Source organism: Prorops nasuta, unplaced genomic scaffold (assembly GCF_024137725.1).
Source record: "Prorops nasuta isolate Cenicafe-Biocafe unplaced genomic scaffold, Cenicafe_Pnas_1.2 PNAS00021, whole genome shotgun sequence".
In the NCBI taxonomy this organism is placed as follows: Eukaryota; Metazoa; Arthropoda; class Insecta; order Hymenoptera; family Bethylidae; genus Prorops; species Prorops nasuta.
Genome location: NW_027116818.1, coordinates 1,545,841 through 1,569,769, shown reverse-complemented (window position 1 = coordinate 1,569,769; position 23,929 = coordinate 1,545,841). Strand labels below are relative to the sequence as shown.

The window sequence follows — 23,929 nt, the reverse complement described above, 5'->3', positions numbered from 1 at the left end:
TATCGAAAGCGAGAAAGTAAAAGGAGTGGGAGGGGGGAGGGAGACTGCGCACACGGAGCGTTCGCTCCGTAGCAGCAACCTGGAGAAAAAAGAAGGACCGATATGGGCATTCTCGTCGCGATCGAGCCTTATTCCTTTTAACAGAATCGAGTAAACAAACTTAGAAGATCCCGCAGTATTTTACACGTTCGACTTTTCCTTTCCTTCGATCGGTATAGCCTCCTTCGATGAAAGGGAAAAGGAATGCTCTCTCTCTCTCTCTCTCTCTCTCTCTCTCTCTCTCTCTCTTATGAATATTTCGCTGTACAGAGCAAACACACACACACACACACCTGTGATTTTCTCATCCAACTTGCACATTTCCAATGGAATCACTTTTCGCAGGAAGTCGATCGATAGCACGAGCCTCGAAAAATCTCTATAAATGCAGGATATACTCGTGGAAAGGAAGCCTCTTTCGTGCGCGTTTCCTCCAGAGGCTTCTGTTTTTGCCTCCGTTTTTACTCTCCTTTCGCCATACAGACTCTGCGGAACGTCCAGATTTCACCGAGTAACGCGACCTTCTGCTTCTTCCTCCGTCTTTTCGGACTCGGGAAAAAATTGTTCGAATGTTTCCAGAGATTCCTCGAGAGCTCGTATAACTATGTAGGTCTATACGGTGGGATACCAAAGATGTAGTTTAACCCGTATACTATATATACATAATTCTTGGTTCTTCAAAAATCACAAGGACCTCCCCCGAAGGCGAATGAAATAATTTCGAGCGGAGGATCGTTTGGAGACGGTAGTACACGGGAATTCTCGAAATTCCAGTCGAGGAGGGAATGTACCTCCACGACTGCTCCCAATCATTCTTTCGTATTTCATATACAAGTGGAGAACGTAAGAAAAAGATATGATGTATATGGTAAGATGCGGAAGATTAACCGGCTCGAATCGCTCGTTACGGCCCTGCAATTGTAACGAAGCCACGGATATGTATATCCTTCATCGAATAGGGACCACGCACACACGCGCATGCACACGAGCGAGGTCAAGCCGATCAGGGGTGAGGCTCGCACGGACAATTGCAATTATGGGGCTCTATCCAGCGTGATTTATAAGTAGCAGACTGTCTGCCCTCCTCTTTTTTTAAACGCTTCTTCGCCTCGGTACCACCTCTCCTCTCACCCCCCCCCCTTTAAAAAACTTAACCCTTCGCGCGCTCGTTCTCCATTTTCCACCTATACAGAGTCCAGGGATCGACCCTTGGATTTTCACAGTACTCCTGGAACAAGAGAGTCGTAGTCATTAGTGGGAGCATCCGTGGACCGTTCTCCGGCACTCGTGACGTCACAAAGAGCACCAACTCGACGTTTATTTACAGGCACGAGAGCGGGAGACGCAGGAGTTTGTAATTCGAATCTGTAAAATTGAAACTGTTTAGCATCGTTGAGGGTGCAGGTGGGGGGGGGGGGGGGGGGGATGTGTTGGTCCATAGTTCGATGGGCACGCGAGGTCGTTATTTGGATCGTTAAAAAACCGAGCCACCGTATAATGGCCGTAGAAAATCTTGTGGTCCTCTTGCCGTTGGATCTACATCGAGGGAGAGGGGCAATGAAGCGATAAAAGAAGAGGACACAAGTATATATATATATATATATATAGGAGCGCGAAACGAATCGACGTGCAAATATGTGCGCGAACGAGATTCCTTTGGTTCCCGCCGCCCTATCGATATTATTAACGCGGACCCATTGGTCGCGGGTCGCTACTACCAGCAACTCCCCCCCCCCCCCCTTCCCCTCCTCCTCCCACCCTTCATTCATCCGTCCATCCCGCTCCCTCGCTCTCGCCCGTTCATCACTCTCCAGCATCACCACGAGGAGGCTCTACCATTTTATCCTCGTCCCTCGCGTCGCGTTTTTTGCTCCCTTTTTCCCAACTCCTCTCGTGCATGGATAGCTCCAGTTTTTTCGGAACCTCCTCGCCGTCTTTTCTGCGTGCCGAGACCGGCAACAACGATCATCCACCGATCGACTTTAAACGTACCGATCCTACCAATCGATTTCTTCTTCACCAAAGCCTCGTAAATACCCAAAGAGCCATCGTTTACCCAAGTTAATTGCAAAACTCGCTTTTGCCAGCTTCCAAGTGTTCGCCCGTGACTCTCGTCTTTTCTTTCCCTCTTTTGATCGATTTTATTGCGCCGACTCGAGCATCAATTAACAATTCCCAATGTCGCTAAGATCCTCCGTCGCCTTTTCTCCATCCCCCCCCCCCCTCCTCCTCCTCCTCCTCCTACTTCTCCCGATGCTGTCTTACCAGACTTTCGCATTAAGCCGACGATATAACAACGCTTAGGCGTGGAGAACATGTTTCAATCTTATACATTTATAGTCCTGTCGTATAGACGTCTCGATAGTTTATTTCACTCGCTCATTATTTATTCTCGTTGAAGATTCTCCAAAGTGAGTAATAATATTTTCAAGAGAATCTTTTACGAATCACGCGGGAGAGTAAAATCTCAGGTTGCTGCCTGCACGAAATCTGGCACAAGTTTATACGAGGCATCGATCGGATCGCGACATTGTAACACGAGATGAAAACCTGATAGAAATTTCATCCTTTGTCTCTTCTCTCTCTCTCCTTCCTCCCAAATTCTGATTAGAAACCCCTCGAATACTCAAACATCTGCTGCAGGTCTTTGGAGGATTTCAGGTATAAAGAAAAACTACCCACGGGTATTTTGTGGCGAAAGAAGAATTTCCTCGGTGCATAACTACGGTCGAATCGTCAAATATTTACTCCGATATGATTCTTAAGGCTCTCCGAGAGACGCCGAAGAGAGAATTAATAGATTTACGATAAGAGCGGACGAGAGAACATATTTGATCGTGTCGTAAAGTTTTTACTTACCGTTATAACGTCGATTCTTAAATAATGTGCAAATGACGGTGGTTAGAATTTTTCCCTTGCACGAAACGATCCTTATAGTGAAGAGAGTCCTCCTCCTCTAACCAAGTCAGCATACACGGGTTAATTTTCTTTTGCACCGCGTTAATATTAATGTTGCTACACCCTTGGCTCGTGCATTAGCATCCCGTGATTAGATGGTGGGTGTATTTGCACATAGTAGCCAATTTTGTCAGCTGCAGTGCAGTTTAGATGCAGAAAAAAACAACGTGGTACACCGCGGTACCAGGAAGATCCATAGATCCACACGTGCATCGATGCGAAGGGGGAAATATCGTAGTTAGCAGCGTCGCAGCTATTAGACATAAATTAAACAAGCCATTAGACGCTAACTGTGGTCCATGGTCAGACATGCATCAGCGGGCAACAGTCGATATCGCCGCGGGACGTGTAAGGAAGCAAGCGGAATTTGCAAGGAGAGTCGAGCCAATATTAACCGACCCAACTTATTTGTTCGCCAACTCCACAAACCCGGACTTCCGGTCGGCCCGTCCGGTACCACTTTTTCTCCCCTGCTTCAAATCACATTTTATCCTCCATGTCGATCACGCACGTCAAACTCCAAACCCTTTACTCGCGTTTTATCAAACTCAGTCTTCGCGTCCCTCTTCAACAACGAAACTCATCGCACCGTTAACGTTGAAAGAAATACTGTCGCTCTTATCGCGGAGTCTTTAGCAGTCCGGAAGTACAATGCTGGGTGTTTGCATTGCATTATTATCTTTGCGCGATTCTCTTTCCCACAAGCGTCGTATATCTTCGCTGACCAAATGCTGGATTATCGCAGCGAGCAGTGGTGCGCCGCCTATCAAAGTCACCACCACCACCACACCCGCACGACTTATCTCCCCTCTCGACCAGCTCGTTCTCCCCTTGCAAATTTTATCCACTTGATTAAAGACCACACCTCCTCGCCCCGCGATCTTATCAATCATGCACCTTTCGCACCAGCGATAATTTTATCAATCAAACCAATCGATACTCCCATTACCGCTAATTACGCGAAAGAGAGACTCTCGCTCTCGGATGCTGATGGGACTACCAATTGGAACAGCTTAGCACGAAGAATCGGATCGATTACTCGCTCGATCCTAAGTGATAAGGATGATGAATGTTGTAATCGTCGTTGTTGCTTTGTGTTAAAAGGAGTTTCCTATTACTCGTCCATAATCGTTAGTCGCGTGTGCGCGTTCGCGGTTCGTTTCCTCTTGATCCAAGAACAGACAAAGCGTACACTGACATTATAGGACAGCTTGGGATTCCTACTTGGTCCCCGTGGTCTCTTAATTACGCCTGGACAACGCAGCATCGCGTTGTTATCCGGTCGTTGGAGTTTCAGTCCCGATCGGCTTATCGATATCTCCCGAGGCCGGTCAGGATCTACAGCGTCCGATCGGAGAATCTCCCGCACGCGAATCTCCGAGGACTCCACCTTCGGTGGTAGTCCCGTGCGGAGATATCCGAGAAACGAAAAGTACGCGTCGCGCGGAGTGTTTACGTATCAATTGGCGCGAGGGAAGATCGATAAGCGGAGATCGCGCGGAAGGTTCGACGAACTCGTTTGAAGGTTCATCGAGCCAGTTGCGCAACCATCGGGACAAAAGAGGCAGCATCGAGAGGCAAGGTCACGCATAGCCGTCGCGAATCCATTAGCCTTCGCGTCCAAATATTTGATCTACCCTGTCCGTGGCATGGAAAAAGAAGGCAGAATCGATAGATAGTGGTAAGCGAGTGATGCGTCGATAATCGAACGTCATGCAACATCGACTCGATCGATCTTACTCCTCGGGTTTCTTTCTTTCTTGTCAGGCTCCAGCAGCTACGTCATCCCCGGCCAATACCGTTCCGAGAGTAAATAGACTTTCTAATAGAGATTGCAACGTACGACGCGACGTGCGCGCTTCTATTCATCCGATCCTTTTTCGATAACGCTCTTTTTTCTCTCCCTCCCTCCCTCCCTCTCTCTCTCTCTCTCTCGATCATCCCTGATGAAAACTGAAAACCGGCCACGCGCGGCCCAACAATCCCATCCTCTGTTTATATTCAAGTATAACGACGAGTAGGAGGATGCAGATCGAAGAGTCGAATTTTTCAAGGTGCAACGAAACGATCATTGGGGATAACTGTGGGATGTTCCAGGGATGTACAAGGGAGCTATTCATTCCGCAAATATCTTTGGAAACAACCGTCCAATTGATTTTGCTCCTTCAGACCTCCGCCCCGTACAGAGTTCTTTGTCCCGTGGTGGTTTCTTCTTCGCTTTTGCCACAGCGAACGTGAGTCTTGGCTGGATTCCGCAAGAGTATTTGCTTACCGATTTTCCCGCGATTCAACCGGAAGAGATCCATCGGTCCGTTGCACTATCGATTTCACGCTAATCGCTAGCTGCGGGCCCTTTATCTCTATTCTCCTTCCTCTCTTCTATCCGACGTTTATTCAAGCTTGTCCCAAGGGCGAATGGTCTTCGCGGGAAGAAAAGATTAACGCGCTTTACTATATAATGGCGATAAAATTATCATAACGAAGCTTTCTGGCTTGTCAATCGATGAATTTCATTCGCCAAGTTTCTCCAAAAATTATATCAATAACTTCTGATAATAGTTTTCAAGGTCACGATGCTTTTTCACGATTGTGCAACTAAAATTTCGATTATCGTTTCAGGCTTCGAGGGGCAGAATTGCGAGGTGAACATCGACGACTGCGTGGGACATCTTTGCCAGCATGGGGCGACGTGCAAGGACAGAGTGAACGAGTATTCGTGCATGTGTCCACCGACCTTCACCGGTCCACAGTGCGAGATAGACGTAGACGAGTGCGCGGTGAAGCCGTCTCTCTGCTTGAACGGTGGTACCTGCACGAATTCGCCAGGTAGCTACTCCTGCATCTGCGTCAATGGCTGGACCGGTCCGGATTGCAGTATCAACATCGACGACTGCACCGGTGCTGCTTGCTTCAACGGAGCAACCTGCATCGATCGCGTTGGCAGTTTCTATTGCCAATGCACTCACGGCAAAACTGGTAAATCTCCCTTCTACTACTTTCCACCATTATCCCTATTGTTATTCCTTTCCTATTTTGGATGAGGATCGTCTTTTGACACGTCTTAGTCTGTACCTGTAAGAAGAAACTGATTCCTAACTATTATAAAGTTATCAAAAATGTCTATAAAAATTGTGATTGAAAAAAGTAATACGTATAATATTTACAAAGACACGCGTCTTCTTCCATCAATATATATATATATTCTGGGACGTTTTAATCAACAGAGTCCCATTTTTTCTCGCGATAATTGCCAAAGGTGGACTCTGAAAAAAGCGGATGAACGAGTTTAAAGATTTTCTTTCTTTCGAGAGAGTCTGAGGAATTGGAGAAGAATGGTGCGCAAGAATGGTAGCACGACCCAGTTTAAAGCTGGCGTCGCGCAGTTTTATAAGGTCCGAGCGATTGGTCGAACGGTAGTCGATCCACGATTGGAATTGGTTCCGATACGCGGATGATTCTGGCAAGTGCGTGCCGCCTATGTACATCCTCCCCCTCCTCCTCCTCCTCTTCGTCCTGGTATCTCCGAGAGATTCCGATGAAGCACCCAACCTGACCCGATCAATGTTAACCATCGACCTTCAACGCTGAAACAAGTTTCTGTTCTTCGCAGAGGTTCGCCAGCGGTCTCGGAATGGGTCGTGAGTCAATCGTCAAATATACAGATTATCCTCTCGGTGAAAAGTTTACAATTACGGGAGCCAATTATTTTTAATGAAATTTCTTAACTCGCTCTGATGTTGTATCCCCCCTGCGAGTTAATCGTCCGAGAATTCCAAAGTTGCGGGAATTCCTATGAACAGTGGACTCGGTCCGCTGGTACACACACATATATATATTTACGCAGGATAATTGCGCGCAATAAATTGTAAATAAAGTAAGTTGATAAATTCTTGACGAAGCCTCTCGTATCTGGCTCGATTAGAATCCTCTCTTCAACGTATGTTTGCTTATATATACTTTTAGCGTGTATAGCGATCAGGGTTTTGCTCATAAAGCCAGCAGCGCTCGAGAACGGTTCAAGTTGAAACTTTACGATCCGTCGATTTTACGCGGTAAAAGCTATTTCGCTCGGTACGTACAATATAATATTACGCGTTTCTTTCCGAGGGAATAAGCCTCGAGGTTACCTCGCTGACTGTCTTCGCGGGCTCATGAATATTAACTCGGTCCATCGGTGTATAACGTACGAGGTTAGAGTTGTCAATTTTACAGTTCCTTTAAAGGACTCGCGCCGAAGGATTAGACGCGTACGTCCCGTTGAACCGAATTCGTGCCATTTTACGAGCTTTCGTGTGTGTGTGTGTGTGTGTGTGTGTGTCGGTAGATCTTAACGACGTACAGAAGTTAACGGATTCCACGATATAGGCTGTACGCATAATGACGGTCTCTCGTGTGCACATTGGAAGAGCAGAGAGGCCCCGAAGAAACCTTTCTTCCTCCGCCTTTCCAGATATACTCGTACAGTTATCCATATACTACTCAAGTATAGCTTAATACTCGTAAGAAAGGTGTAACTGCGAGTTAAACTACTCTCTCTCTCTCTCTCTCTCTCTCCTCGAGCTATATACTCCGATTTGTACGAATTCACGCGTGGAACCTCCACGAACTTGCATACCGTTATCGACGTCCATAATAGTGCCACCGTGAATTAGCCCGAGAGTCTTCTTATCTATACAAGTGTATCCGTTTCCAGCAAACATATATACATATATATACCTATGCATAATCCATGATTACTGTGCCCGCATCGGAAGATTTCAAGCAAGAACCTCGGCTGTTGTATACGAGTTTTAATAAATTCCTCTCGCGCAAGATGTTAAATTAAATAATGTAAACGCTCGATAACGCGAGGATGTTAAGATTGCATGATTCGAAGAGATATCGAGTTTCCTTAAAGGACATATATCCGTTATTTGTGAAAGAAATGTATTAGAAAAATTAATTGTCAGCTGAATACGAGATTAGAAGGATTGATCGATGTAGTCTCGCAGCAGCTGCAGAGTCCACGTTGTAAATTCTTTCTGGGAAGTGGCGTATAATCGCGGCAGTCACGAGTGTAGAAAATTGTCCCTATATAGTAGTGCAGTGTGTAACGCGGTGGTGGGGTGTGTGTAGGATGAATGCTCTCGCGGTCTTTTTCTTCGTCCTCTTCTTCAGCTTCTGCGCTTGTGCCTCTTCTATATTGCCGACGTCCTATTCGTATATAAGAGACAGGGCACACACTTGCCAAGCGTATGTACAACGTTACACGCAACAACGATTTATCTCGCTGGACGTCGCAGTATAAATTGATGCTCCCGGTTAAAATCGAGCGTCCCCGAGGAGGGTCCTGCGACTATCCATGCTCCGTATAGAGTCCTTTTTCTCTGTACGTGTATAGAGACCGATTATGCACAGACGCGCGCGCGAGCGCCAAAATGAACCAATTGAATTTTGCAGCGGCCGCGGTGCGAATTCCGCGACTCGCATGAGCGAGCAATTAGGCCAGCTTATCTACCTCGACCAAACACTAATTTACCGAACGCGAACGGTATAGGATTTGTCAGCGATCCGCGCTTAATTCCACGGACCGAGCGAACCTTGCTTATTGCTTGCGTGCACGCGCGCGCTCCAGGCCTTTAATGATGTCCATCTTTGGCTCCAATGACCGTCCTCTCTCGCGCGCGGACTCCAACGTACGTTTGTCCCAGAAACCGTGAGAGCCCACCAACGAATCCCAATGATTATCGTTATTAGCCTCTTGTTCATTTCGTGTCTATATATACTCTTCTTTTATTTAATTTAACAGTTGCTTCATTTAAATTAACATTCTTTTCATGTTTTTCTTTTCTTGCACAGGTCTGCTCTGTCATCTGGACGACGCATGCACGTCGAATCCTTGTCACGAGGGTGCAATTTGCGATACGAGTCCCATCAATGGTTCCTTCACTTGTTCCTGCGCGACTGGTTATCAAGGAGTCGACTGTTCCGATGATATTGACGAGTGCAAGCAAGGTGAGATTTCAACTTCAATTGTTCAGAATTTTACTAATCATATTTATGCAACTCTTCAGGTTCGCTTCTAACAGCCGAGCTCGCTATCCTGTCGATTCTACAGAAACTTGCGATCGAATCGTAAGCCGTGCAATGTGGATCGCTCGACGCTCGTTATAATTCTTATGTCGATTCGTCGATGAAGGGAGCGCAGTGTCTAATTGGGTTCAAGGATTTTCCAATCAGAAATTCATACAAAGTTAAACGAGATTGTCCGTGCGTCTCCGAAGAATCAATTTACATGTTGAAGTTAAATCGAGATCTCAGTCTGTACCTTGAGTGTGTCTGTGCCTGCGTGTGCATATAATTTGGTTCGCGTGGGCTGTATGGTAATGGCGAGTCAATCAGGGACACGCGAACGGCTCTTAAGATCGATCAGCCAATGTTCTTCATCAGCGGCCCCGTCTACACTGTCGCCTTCGATGAAAATGAAACGGGTTCCGCGCGCGTCGCTTTATTTTCATTTAATTTAAATTCACGATTTTTCCTCTGCCCTGAATTATTTTTACGAGAATCAAATATTTTTTTATCATGAAATATTAATTATTTTACACCGATATCTCTATATTCAAATATGGAACAACAAAATGTTTCAATTTTATATAAATTAAAAAGTGGAAAAATTCTGTGCAAAGATGTATGAACTTTGAAAGATGAGGGGGGGGGGGGGGTGAATAATTTAATCGCTAAATCAATGCACACGTATATATATATATATATATATATGCTACGTGGAACCACGGAGCAAATTGAAAACCCACACGGGGCAGATCGATCGTTTACCATCGATTAATTTGGCACCGTACTCGCTTCATTCATCCTCGGAGCGCTCGCTCGTTTTCAAGCCGATCCTCGACGTGGTGTCATCGAGTCATTCAAGGCGCATGATCAATCGATCTCGATTCGAGAATCTCGCGCTATACCTCCATTAATCGAAGAACGCTCGCTCTTCGCGCCAACTCGGTTGAGGAAAAAAACAATTGCTTTAATAAACAGGAGAAATATTCACCACGCGAACGATCAATCTTCATTTTTTCCGGTGCTTGGAAATAAAGTTGAGAGGAATAGGCAGATACGCGCGCATGTGTATATATATATATATATAGGTTTATTGGAATTCGAGAAGATCGATAAGTTTAGATGAATTTCGTTCGAGGAACGGTGCTTCATTTACACTTAGATTAGAATTGGTGAAAAAGAAGAAATCAACTGAGATATTATGACGCAATCAGATTTAGCTGCTGCGAGTAATGCATTTATCATTTCGTATCTTAATTCGAGCTTAAGAGTCTCTTCCTTTTTGTTCTAATAAATGAATTACGAAAGAAGATGTAGACGGGGTGGTACGCGAGCACCACGAGCGCAACCTCTATAAAGTTGGAACGAGTTTTAGAGTATCTCTCGGTGGTGCATTTGTATAATAAATATGCAACAGTCGGCATAACCGAGCACTGCGGTTAATACGTTTCGTTCCAGACAAAGACACTTCATTAATAATCGGAAGCAGTTGCTTTTGTATCCTGCGCACGCATCTCGTTTCATTCTCCCAGTATTATATACAAACCCCCTCCCCTCCCATCCTTATATTACCATCCACCAAACACTTCCCGCAGACATTACTGATTCGATTCAACCTACCGTCGTTAATCAAATACTTTGAATTAATTGGACCTAGACTCGATTTTCTTGTTCGGAAAATTCCATATTTTCTTTTGCTCTCTCGCGATTAATGGTAAAACTGCAGGACGTTTTTATCAATGGATTGTCCGCAATGTTTAATTTTATTCGCGATATTTTTAGCACGGAGTTTAATTATTTGTATCTTTTGGTTTGTGTATTTTTTTAAGAGGGAACTGATAGATGCTGCTGATAGGATTAAAAAAATTGTAATGTTTAATTGCACTCGCGACACATTGGCAGAAGATTGATATTTTAAAATCGTAGTTACATGAATCAAAGTCCGAGGTTTTTCATTCATCATAGGAGAAGCCATTCCACCGGTTGTCGGATGTAGACTTTCCGCTGCCAGGATGAAACGAGAGGATCGTAATTAGGTGGGCATTACTCAAAGAGGGCCTTGTTTCTCGCCGTCTGCGATTCCCAACGGATCGCCTCTTCCTCTGGCGGTACATACGTCACCCTTGGGGCCTCCTACACTTCCAAAGCCCACGCGTTATTAAATATACCCCTTCCGCGCGAGCTAATCCTCCTATGAGACCACAAATCTAATGCCACTCTTCGATAAAATTCTCTAAATAAACAATCGGGACTCCCTTGATTGATTTCTTTGATCCCCGCAGCAAAACACAATCTCGAATATCCTACTTTTAATTTATTATAATTATTTCACATATATATATATATATATATATATATATATATACAGAATAAGAAACAAATTTCGATCCACAACAGCGAATGCATAATTCCAGCTGCTGCACCGTTCCATTCAACCCTCCAGACTGCTGAATGAAGTGGTACCAATGTTCAAGGTCACGACCTTTTCTCGAATAATCTCAAAGCGGACGATTGTTAACGGGAGAAAATTTGATTGGCGGACAAGGTGAAAATAGTGACTGGAAGAGTTTTACGAGCAGCCTCGAAGAGGAATTATCTTGTTAACCGAGAGGGAGCGAGCGAGCGAGCATTTTTGCACAAAGGTTTTTTGTCGACGGGGCTAATGCAATTAGGGAGTGAAACGGCTCGGATCCAAACAACACTCTGAGCGGAGATTAGCGGCGCTACCACGGGTCGAGGGGGCTCGGGGCCTCGCAGATTAATCGCGTTCATTAGTAGCTGTGAATTTTTTTCGCGCCTATACCTTCATTAAAGTCTCCAGCAGACCCACGTGTCGCACACCGAACCAATCTGGAACTGTATCGATTCTTTTTTCTTCCAGTCTCATCGCACTTTTCTCGCTCCGTTGATTAGTGAAAAAAACTAAGGCTCATTTATACCGTCCAAAGTTATTTATACCCTCAATACATCGCTCTTTAATTTCGTCCTTGTTCCTCCAATGCCACGCAACATTAGAAGAGTGGTCTATTTTCAAAGATGCCCCTAGAGTATTTATATATGTATACGAGTCTCATCGATCGAACGCGTTAGAATTCCATAATAAAAGTAATTTATGCGTCGAACTTTTCAAGATTGGCAACTGTCCACCGATAGGGATAAGGTCGTCTGGTTCGAGAGACGAGAAATGGCCTTTTTCTTCCAATTCGTCCGCTATCTACGGAACCATCCAGAAGAGCACTCAGCCTCCTTATAAATATTTACGTCGAGAATTCCTGAAAACGTCAGTCCATTTGTAGCGAGAGACCACCGCGCACTCTCCTCCTCTTTCTTCTTCTCTCATAGTTCCTCGGGTGTTACGTTACACGAAATCGTGCTTGTTAATCTCCAGACGAAAGCTAGAAGTCGCTTCTACGCTCAGATTGTTTTACACGTTGAATCTCAATGACGCGTTCAGTGTTATTCCTCATTAATATACATGTATATGTGCAATAAAATCTAATTAAGTAACATAATTTTCAGTAGATTTTCCAATTCAAGTAGCAAAAGCAAACAATTAAAAAGAATAACATAGTTGGCGCGTCTGACGGAAAGAACGCGCGTGGGTTCCGTCGAACCAATCCTATTTCCCCGACGACGTCCCGTTCCCATATCCCGCGTTCGGTGCCGAAGTCGAGATGAGCGAAGATCCGAGTCCTCGGGTTGTGTCCTGGACCGCCCGCTATACCTGCGCGCTAAACAAAGAGCCATTGTTGTAGAGAAATTTGGCAACGTCGCACCGACAATGGTAAGCCGATATCTCTGCGAGGCACCCAAGCAACCATTCCTGTCCCACAGGTACGGGATAGGCGCTCTTTTACCTGCTCGGGATACCGTGTATACATATATATATATATATATATATATACTACCTGTGCCGCTGCTCGTACACTAGGAAACCGCGCGGATGCCTTATTCCTATATATATCTATATAAGGAAACGCGCATCACGGCTCAACGAACCTAATCGCTTCCCGTATTACAATATTCCTCCGAAAATACCTCGACGGATTCTCAAATTCTCATCGATTCCATAAACTCGAGCTGTAATTATTTAATTTCATTACTTTCTCAATTCTCGAAAACGCAAGAAACCTTCTTCTCCGTAGGATTCGACTCCGACCACGATCTAATTAAACGCTAAATTCTTATCTTAAATTTAATAACAACCGTAATGACCTCCTGCACCCACCGCTCCGCTCTCTGTTATTATCCAGATTGCATATTTTCTGCTGGATTAAGTTACTTCAACGTGCGAGAATTTCGTGAGGCAATTGACGAGTGTGATTCTCCCTGCGTTCCGTTTCATGCATATGCGCGCGTCGAATACTTCAATTCTATAGTAAACGTAGCGTCATTGTACACTTTATGCACTTTTCCTTTTTTTTTTAAGATTCCAAGAAAAAATTTATCGTTCCTATCGGTTGCCGAGAATCGCATAGTTTTTCAACGTAGATAAACAGTCGTACGTTTATAGAAAAAGGGGGGGGGGAGGTGAAATGGAGGAACATTTATAAAGTCGCGAGAAGCCGTTTCTGGCTTGTCGCATACCGAGTTCGTGTAATACGCTCGGTGGTTTTTCCGAAGCTCGGTAATTACCGACATGCGAGGGGGACGCGCTAGTAAGGTGGTAGTGTGTACGGTGCGGAATTGAAAGGGGGGGGGGGGGTCTACATATACGCGTGTAAGGGCAAGCCGCTGAAAGGACAAGAAACGCATTGCTACGCTGTGTTCGCGATCGGTCCGGAGGCAGCTCGCGGATGACGAATCGCTCTCCGAGAAAGCGCAATCCCCCCCCCCCCCCTCCACCCTCGATACCAGCAAGGACGATTCTCAAAAACCGGCCACTCGGGCAATAATGGCACGCGCGCCAGGAATACCGAGAAATAAACAACCGTCGCCCCGTTCCTTTGTCGCTCCTCGCGATTTTCGAGCGAGTCTAGCAAAAACCTAGTTAAATCACTCCAATCGAATTCAATTGCGAGAAGGAACGCCGAGAGATTGCTCGAAACTGCCTAGGCCGATACGTTCGAGAGACAAGGAACGATCCTTCCCGTCACGTGACTTTGCGTTTTGAGTACAAAAGGTGCTTTCAGCGTGTTTCAGCAATCTGCCCGGGAGTAATTAATTTTTTGTTGTTTTGAAAGTAACTTTAGAAGTGGCTATAGAATGTGTGACTCCATGGGAATAGGCGCTCCTCCGAGTGTTGTATTATCAGACGCTTTCTATGGACGCGCGCGCGCGTGTCTATAGAGTAAGTACATACGTGGGTTGTCTGGAATCAGAGTCGGTAGTTGAGGAATCTACCATATAGTCCAGCTTTGGCTCTCTTCTTATGGCGGTTCGCACGAAGTACACCATCGAGTTTCAGCCTCTTTCCCTAATGGTAACGGCGAAAAAGTGCAACGAGTTTGCCAATTAAGGGGCACAATCTTGCATTTGCCTCGCATCCCACGGGAACCACAGCTGCGGCCTATTAATTAATTATCATGCGAGTCGTGTACCCTTTAAAGACAGCTTTAATTATCAATACGCCTTGTTCGCGAAATTTTCTTACCAACGAGCCTTCTTTTCCACCTGGATTAGTCGCATTTCTATGGGCGATAGTCTCCTGGACACCCGTTACGCCAAATGCCTTCGTACGTTTTTCTGCACGGGACTCTGGAATTGACACGATTGTTTCTTTTTTCCAGGCTCACCTTGCGAGCACGATGGTATTTGCGTGAACACTCCTGGATCATTCGCATGCAATTGTACCCAAGGATTCACCGGACCCAGGTGCGAGACTAACGTGAACGAGTGCGAGTCTCATCCGTGCAGGAACGAGGGATCTTGTCTGGACGATCCTGGCACGTTTCGATGTGTCTGCATGCCAGGTAAGAGAAATGATTTTTTATATCAAACCATTCTTCATTTTTATCACCAGGAATCTCAGCTTTAAAGCTTCCACTCTTCGCGTAGTATCTCCGGTAGAAAAGTCTGAATTTTTGTGCCACTATAACCGAAAATCTCGTTATTTTATCGACATTGGAACTAAGTTTAATGTCGAGGCACGTTTTTACACACAGCAAGCGAAGCTTCTCTATTGTGAATAAGATGAAGAGAGCACCTGTTGTCGAGAGACCAATATGTGCGACCAAGTGCAGAGAAAATTCGAGCGTCCTTGCTGCGGTAGTCGCTGCTGAAGTTTTACGCAACATTGTAGAAACGTGATATTACGCGGTGGATAAAAGAGTCGGGGATATAAAAGAGACAGATAATTGACTTGGTCCCCCGGCCGTAAGCGGCAAAGCCTGGGGACCAAGAAGAGATGGTCGACTATGTGTGTGTGTGTGTGTGTGTGTGTGTATGTGTTGGATCTCTCACTCGGTCCTTTCACGAGGGACGGATCGCGGTTACACGAAACGCGATTCACCGAAGTAACAACTTCTTCTTACGTCCTTTCGCACTCTTTCCCATTCGTTTCTTTTCCATCACCAAAACAGGAAGTTCGGTGTGAAAGTTTCGATTGAGAGAGTTGATGTATAAAAAATGAAACCTGTTATACGTATAGTCACCTCGAATGGGTGAGACACAACTACTGACAAAAGCCACGAGATGTAATTGTACGTTTCCTCGCTAGAATTTTAGTCAGGGTGTAGGTAAAGGTCGAAGCAAATAACTTGATTCGATATTAAGGACTCGATCAGGCTTTCGAAGGATTTTCTAATGTTACTTAATACATAGAGAATTATTCGAGATGAAAAGACGTGAAGGGAAAGAGTACGCAGAGATTTTATCTCAGATTTAGGGGAGGGGGGAGTGTTATATGCATTTATGATATCTTATTAATTGAGTGGCTTTATCGGAGCCACGTGGTAAATATATAGGCACATGAGATTGGGTGTGTGTCAGCAAAAGTTTACTGTACTCCATATATATGTTAGCTAGTAACGGTAAGTGCTTACATATCTTTTGCATGAGTACTCTAATATATATTTCCATTTTAAAGAACACTCTGAATTTTATAATCCTGTTAAATACATCGCGTTTATTTTTGAAATTTATGCGCGTTAGAGTACGCTGACAGGAGTAAACACGTAGGCAATGATGAGGTTCTGATAAGGTTTCCCCACTGGTCTTTGGCTCTGATTAGTTACTTATTTTGACATCTTCTTGATTGTACCGGTAATACTAACTTGTATACTAAAAAAAGAGTAGTGAACACTAAATACAGAGTAAAAAGCATAATTGCACTTGGAAACATTCCAACAGATTCTTCCTTTGAAAACTTAGATAGATCAGTTTATCATTATTTTTTGAAATTACATTTTAAGATCCTAATCCCTGATGAGGACCTTCCGTCAAGCTGATCCACCTCGTCAATGCCTGTAACGGTCCTATTCCCAGCACGCCTTATCGAAGAATATTTCAGCTATATACTATAGAGAAAAATAGACAGTTGACAAAAATGCCAGAAATTCTGTTATCAGTGACGTCGAATCGACACGGTAGTCGAAGGAAGTCGCGTCGATGAAGAGCAGCGTCGCCGTTAAATTCCTCGAGGATGACGGGTCCAACTTGGTCGCATTATCTGATAGAAAACCAGATGCAACGGACACGAACTCGTTGAGCCGCTAGCTCGCTGACTATAAAGCTAATAAGAACGTTTGCCAGAGCAGCACCTAATTACTTAATATCTAATTACGTGTATTCTCCGAGAGACTCGAATCGAGATCGATAATCCATCCTCCACCGGTTTAAATTCCTATACCGTTGGAGCCTTATCTCCGAGGTGTCATTGACCTCCCGTAACAGGCCGATACGAAGAATAAATTCGGCGGCTGCGTAAGAGGACGAAGAGCGGATTCTGGTAGCTGCAGCCCGTGCGCAGCGATTAGGGAAGATTAAAGGAATCGGAAGATACGGTGGTCTTGTTTAGAGGATGTACGATAATTCGCGCGCGAAACACGAAGATTATCGGTAGCACTAGTGGCTCCGATAAGAGCGCAAAGCGTCCGTACTGGTTTCGCCACTCGGCGTTTACTCTGCTTCCACGCGTAACTCAGAGTTAATTGTTCGACGTAGCCGCGGGGAGAGGAGGGTGGTTCGCGAGATATTTCCCCGAGATCGATACTCGGATGTAATCGGCCAGGCGCACTTAGCGGATATCTGCCAGGATCGGGCCCGAGGGCCCCTTTTACCGGGGATACCGCGAATCGGCGAAAGATGAATCTTCGGGAATTACGTGGCCTCGTTCAACGAGCTCGACAACCAACGCGCTCGACTTCCATAACTCAACCTCTCTCCCCTCCCTTCTTCACCGCGGACCCTCTATATATTCCAGGAATACGCAATTACGCACTTTGCGCATTTACTTATCGTCCGATGTCCTTAATAAGCCTCATTATCTTAATCTACCGATTCTCCGCATCCTGCTCTTAAGATCCACCATCCAAATACTTCATCGACAAATTACACGATCTTTCGCTCAGATTAAACCCGGATTATGCCATCCGGAGGCTCCAAATGCAATATACTATGTGGGTTTGTGTATATATATACACGAGTAATTGATCGGTATGCTCGATTACTCTTAATGACCTCGACTCGTTGGAACATCCAGCTGAAATTTCGTTTTAGCTCGAGGCTCCCGTAATTAGCAAGGATGCATCGTGGTCGAGTGCTTACTTTTACTCTCGTGTATCGGCCGCGTTCCAAATCCAACGGATTCCCACTTCTGTTTTGTTATATCGGGGTCGTGCCAAGGTCGCTCCGCGTAGAGGTTTAATTCCTCCTTCCGGGTCCGGAGGATCGGCCATCGAGTTTCTTCGGACCCCCGTGGTGCGACAAATGGAGCATCGGAAGCGATAAACGCGCAGAGTCGAGGCTGCAAAATACTTTGACCATCGATTACGCTACCACGAGCACTCATCGTCGATTGCACAAGTTGCGGGTCGCTTCTGTTCTCTTCCGCTCTTCCGTTCTGCTCGAAGACGCGATTTACGACGGAGGCGTCGTTACGCTTTGCCGAACGACGACGACGACGACGCCCCTTATTTCAGCTAGGAACACGCTTCGCCTGTGTATTGTTTCTCTTCATCGCCCCCCCCCCCCCCCTCCTCCCTCTCATTCCTCCTCTTGCACTCGTTTTATCCTCGCGTTAAATTTTTGTCGCGTTACGGACAATCCAAACTCGATGTTACGTCATTGCATGGTTCGAGAGTATCGTCGTAAATAAAGTGGGGTGCGCGGTAACTCGGAAAATGAGGGCTCGCTAAAAAGCGTTATTACGAAAGTTGCAATATTTAAGGGAGGGCTATTATTTGGCTGCAGACTGGATTTACGATGGCGCAACGTCGTTCACGCGTTTAACACACGGCGACGCTCCGTTAACTTTAGCCTCGCTTTTACACCGTTACAGCGATAACTTTACAGCGTTGTCGCGTAAGATATCGCCCAATTAAGCAGGCCTTTAAGATTTTGGTATGCACCGGCGACAACAAAAATCTCCTCCAAACTGCTGTATCAACATTCTTTCGCTTGCTTATAATAAATCGGTGTTGAAAATAATTGGCCGCAACGTTTGAATTCGAAGCGCGACTGTCTTCGGCCTTTCCATGAGATATTCGGATGCGTACAAATTTTCGAAGCTTGTCGATATTAATTTCGTACCTTAATATTCCGGCCGAGTGGATTCTTTGATTACCCTTTGCGTCCCCTGTACCACCCGAACGAATTTCACGTTCTTTGGAGGGACCGCAGGAGGGGAGGCTTTGAATGAGCAAATGTGGATAGACAGCTCGACTGGGTGAAGCCAAAGATTATAAAGGCTTAATGGTTGCCTATACTCCAATGCTGTGTGTGCGTCTTTCTAGTACCAGTCTACATAGATGAAATTCAAGAATATTTATCGATGACCTTGGAACTGACTTGTAGAAAAAGGAGCAGATTTTAATAAAATTGTCAGAGTGATGATTCTAAGCGAATTTAGTTGCAAGGTACAGAAAAGTTGGACTGTTAAAAACGCTTGAGTCTGATAGTGGGAGAGAGGGGAGGTGGATAGGACGTAACTGGACGAATGTCTTTTTCAGGTAGCTCAGATGTATAGAAGAGAGAAAAAAATGGGAGGGAAGGAACCAGGACTAGATAGCGTAGGAAGCAGCAGGGGAGATTGTTAAGAAGGGTTGCGGGGCATGCGAGGAGAAGCCGAAGACAAAAAAGTGGAGAGTGAGGAAGAGAGTAAAATATGATAGCAGGATTGGCGAAATATGAGAGCGTGCGTGGACCAAGGGGGTCCCATGTGGGCACAAAGGCTTATCTTGTCCTGTTGGCCGGCCATTTTGGTACTCAAGCTCTCTGTTCGGTTATCCTCGTTCCTCTCGGACGTTCGCCGCTGCCCCTGGTCCATCTCCTCCCTCTCACTTGGTTGCACTTTCCTTTCTTGTCCAATCCTTCCTCTTTGCCATCCCGTAAAAGGATCTGCTAAATAGCGCTAAGAGCTTCGGCGAAAGAGGATCCTCGGCCATTGAACATTTCGCAAGAGATGCCCCTCATCCTCCATATCCTCTTTTGTAATTGTCCTCCTCCTTCTCCTCCACCTTCTTCTTCTTCCCTCACACTCACCCTCACCCACCTCCTCCGGAACCCGTCTCTCGTTGAATCGGTAATTAGAGAAGACGCCATCTTTCAACGTCCACAAACCACCAAGCGTACCATGCTCCGAAATAAAATTATGTAAGAGAAGTTATTTTGATATATAAAAAAAATTCACCACGAACCGAGAGCCACTCTATCGCTAACCGCAAGTATAGTTCTATAGACGTTTTCACAAATAAGGTATTTCTCCCTGGCTACAATTCCCTTTATACTCGAGAATAATAATATTCTTCGAGATACCGTTCAAATTTGGAGATTTCGCCGGAGAATTTATAGACAGTCGATACAGGTTTTGTAGCTACAGGGGATTCGCTGAATTGTTAGATTAAAAATGGAGGTGCAGGAGGATGCTTTTAAGGGGAAGAATGTGCCAAGTATCTTGAGGGGAGGAGAAGACATATTTGCCGACTCGATAAAGTCTGCAGTGGGGAAAGGATATTTGGTGTTGGTATTGGAATACAGCTTGATACGTGGTGGAGCAGGCATAAAAATCTAACATTATGCTGGGCGCGTTTCAGGTTGGGTTGGTCCTTTTTGCGAAACATATCGTACGAAGGACTGGTTATTTCAGTCGAGGGCAGAAGATATCTCAATATTCGCGACTTGATACACTCGTATGCACATGTGGCTCGTATGGGTGTGCTTTCGTGCAGAAAACTCGCACACCGACGCACGTAGGTATCCATACAAGGTAGCCACGAAGAAGCGGTTCCACAGCTTCTTCGGTTTCTTCGGCTTCTATCGGAAGACTCGCGAAGAGAGCCGTATGATATATTATTGAAGATGTAGATTGGCCCATAGGCATAATCCAGCAGCCGAGCATTGTGTTCACGCAGGACAATGGCTGCCACGTTCTACTCCTATCTACACCACGGTCCTTTATTCGTCCCCCCCCCCCCCTCCCCTCCCCTCTCTTCAACATACTCTCAATATTGAATCTCGCGAGCGTGCATCAAAGGGACAAATTCTTGATTAGATGAAATAAAGGACAGTCTTTCGCGACAGAAATTTCGAGTTTGATTTTCGAACGCCTCGCTCCCGAGCGTAGAAGAGAAGAAACGGTATAATAAATCAAGGCGGAGTTTTAGGGCGTAAGTTGTTGCGCAGACGCTAGACGCATCATCGGGTCGTTTCCTTTTTTAAACGATCCTTTTGTTTCTCCATTGCGGCTTGAGAAACGATCGCGAGGAGAGAGAATGTTGTTGTTGTCGAGAAGGAGGGTGAGGCGACTGTCAAGAGTGACGGCTCCCTCCAGAGCAAAGAGACGCGCGCATTTATTGTCCATCTTTTGAATGCTCTTTCGCCCTTTCGATACTCCGCAGTCAAGACTCGTCCTTTTTTCCACCTCCCCCCCCCCCCCCCTCCACTCCTTATTATTCATCTGTCTTCGAGAAAATTATGACGTTCTCTTTATACCCGCGTTCTCCAAACTTTTAAACTCTATAAATTTATCTCTTCGACTACCAGAAAATAAAGCGATGTTATAACAACGCGCTACCTGAGAAATTTATTCGGATTCTCGAATTGGAGTTATCCAGTGACCTTGACCGCGAGTTACCACCCTTGAGGAATGCACGAGAGTGTAGCTTTCGTAATTCGCCATTCTGCGATGAATAGCCTTTATCCGGCGATAATGATTCGGACGTCGCGTCGATAAATCAAATTCTATTCTGGAATCGAGAAGAGCTTTTCTTTTTTTTTTTTTTTATTCTTCTTCTCTTTCAACAATAGTCGGAGCAACGGACTCCCTTGACGTACTCGCGGGATAAGAGTTACATAAATACAGCGCGAGTGACCAGCAGGAGATTCTATCTTCACCTACCTGGACACGAACGGCGAGTCTTCCGCTGGACGCGCTATCCCCTCTCGATCTGTTCGCCACTCTGCCCTCTTCTAGCTCGTTATCCGTCTCTATCTGCCCACTTTATCCCGCCAGTCCCTGAAAGTCGGCATCTAAATTGCTCCAGATCACCATCCACTGATTAAAATCCATCCTGGAAAACGAGCAGAAAACTCTTCGGAACTCTCGCTTTCCTCCTTCTTCTTCTTCGTTACCAATTTTCTTAGTTTCACGAATACGTGCGGGGAATTCTCATGCGCAAATGTTTCTATGTTCTTGAAAAGGTCAGTGTTATCGGTATTGAATCTTGAAGAGATAGAGCGAGATAATAAATTATTTCGAATTGGAAAAATTTTTGATATTATAGCCATTGCAGTGCAATAACGGTTCGCATTTATCCGGATGGATGAATGGTCCGGGACGAAAAGAGAGTTCTGTCGTCGCAGAAAACAAAAGATGGGACTGGATCACATTTAATACTCGTCGCTAACAAGTTGGCGTGTCGCGCAGCAAGGCGTCTTCGTTCCTCTCTCGTTCATCCTTTATTTCCAGACATTAGTCATCTTTCTCATCCCCCCCCCCCCTGCTCGCAGCAATTTCGCACACACGGGGAAAGAATAGACGGCACTACTTGGAATTAAATGCTCAAAATTCTGCTACCAATTATCCCCTTTTGCAGCACACCTAACTATATACATCTCGTCTCAAAGTCATGCACCTTTTAATAAATAATAGATTTAAAATAATGCTCCATCGCCTCACGAAGTATTTATTCACGTGGGTTTTGTGATTGATAAAAAAAAAGCTGTGCTTTTCTTACTAAGATCATTGACTGTACGTGCTCGTGTAGACATTGCTTTCCGTTGCACGTTACATATGGGTTACGCTCGGACAGTTTTCTTAGGTTCCCAGGAAAGCGTGACGGTTCTCGTGCGGCATTTCGCGATTTGCTTGACAATGGACCGAGACGCAAAATATCCTCGCGGCTAGCTTCGTCCTGCAGTTTATATAACTATCGGTCCGTCCGAACCCTCTGGTACTACATACGATGGGCGTACAACTCTTCGCGCCGACGCTCCGAGATAAATAACACTCGGAGGCGCGGAAGAATGCGTCTGAAACGTTGCAGCTTTGTCGCGCACCGTCCGAGACGTTGTCGACTCGATTCGGTCCACGGTATACGCTCTTAATCCAGTTATCGAATTCTCGGTAACTCGCGCAGCTGCGTGATAACGAACAAGAGGTCGAAGGCAAAAGGCGAGTCTTGACGAGTGGTAAAAATAAACATTCTAACTTTATACCAACACTCGTGTGCATATGTAGCTATGAAAAATGAAACTAAAGGCCAAAACTCGAGGGGCAATTGTCATGATAATGAAATTCGTCGGAACGAGCTCGTTGGAGAGTTAAACTGGTACGAGTGGTGCCGAGTGGTGTGAAAGCAACATTGTCGGGATAATGAAATCTGACGAAAATACACGGGCGAAGGATCGTTAGTTAGGTTTATGGCAATGAAATCGTGATATTGGTATGATTTAAGGTTTGAAATGGGTTGTAGAACGTCGCTTCGGTTTACGATGGACGGGCTTCGGCTTTGTCGAGGTCAACGTAGCGCGACCCCGGCTGAAGAAAGCGACTCGAAGAAACATATTTTCAACCATGCAACCACGCACAAAAGTTCTTAGACGACGAGACGGGAAAATCGAGCGCTCGGTTAATTCTCTCCTTTGTATATACAGAAATCACTCTCGCGCGTGTATGTGTGTGTGTGTGTGTGTGTGTTAATAGAAAAACTCCTTTCATCCGTATATCTATATACATATAAATCACTGGTACGCGTTAATCGTGGTAGTTTCGAGATACGCCAAGCCCTCTGCACTTGCCTCGACGAGGACCACCAAGGGCGAACTCCTTATCTGCTCACTGACGGTGGAAACTTTGCGTTTTCCTTATACTTTCCTTTTTTCCCAACACTCTGCATTGCCATGAGAGTAATAAGGCAAAACGATTCTGAATCCAAGATACGAGCGTTACGCTTTGACAAATCTCGCACCAAATCGCACCTCGCTTTAAAAACCAACAAACAGACTCGTCATAATCATCATATTTCGTTACGACGTAGTTTTCATCGTTCCTGCTCTCTCTCTCTCTCTCTCTCTCTCTCTCTCTCGCAGGAGCTCGGATACAAGCAAAAATAATATCTCGTGGCGTTATCGCCGATATAAACGAGCGCTTCCGCGTTTTGGAATTTTTGCGCAATTAAAGGGGACGTCGCGAGGGAAGATGGGTGAAAAGTAATGGCCGATCGAGCGTCTCGTCGATCTTTACGAGGGACGCAGCCGACAACACTCGATTCCCCATTGGTTC

The 23,929-nt window shown here is 45.4% G+C and overlaps 1 protein-coding gene across 3 annotated transcripts in view; it reads left to right on the top strand.

Annotated features, from left to right (window-relative positions):
- The window catches only part of N (neurogenic locus Notch protein), a 161,909-nt gene that overhangs the window by 96,744 nt on the left and 41,236 nt on the right, over positions 1-23,929 (top strand). For all 3 annotated transcript variants that reach the window (XM_066739891.1, XM_066739890.1, XM_066739892.1), the window contains 3 exons: positions 5,617-5,973; positions 8,836-8,991; positions 14,778-14,960. In XM_066739891.1, coding sequence (XP_066595988.1) covers positions 5,617-5,973; positions 8,836-8,991; positions 14,778-14,960 — 696 coding nt within the window. The remainder of the gene's footprint in view (positions 1-5,616; positions 5,974-8,835; positions 8,992-14,777; positions 14,961-23,929) is intronic.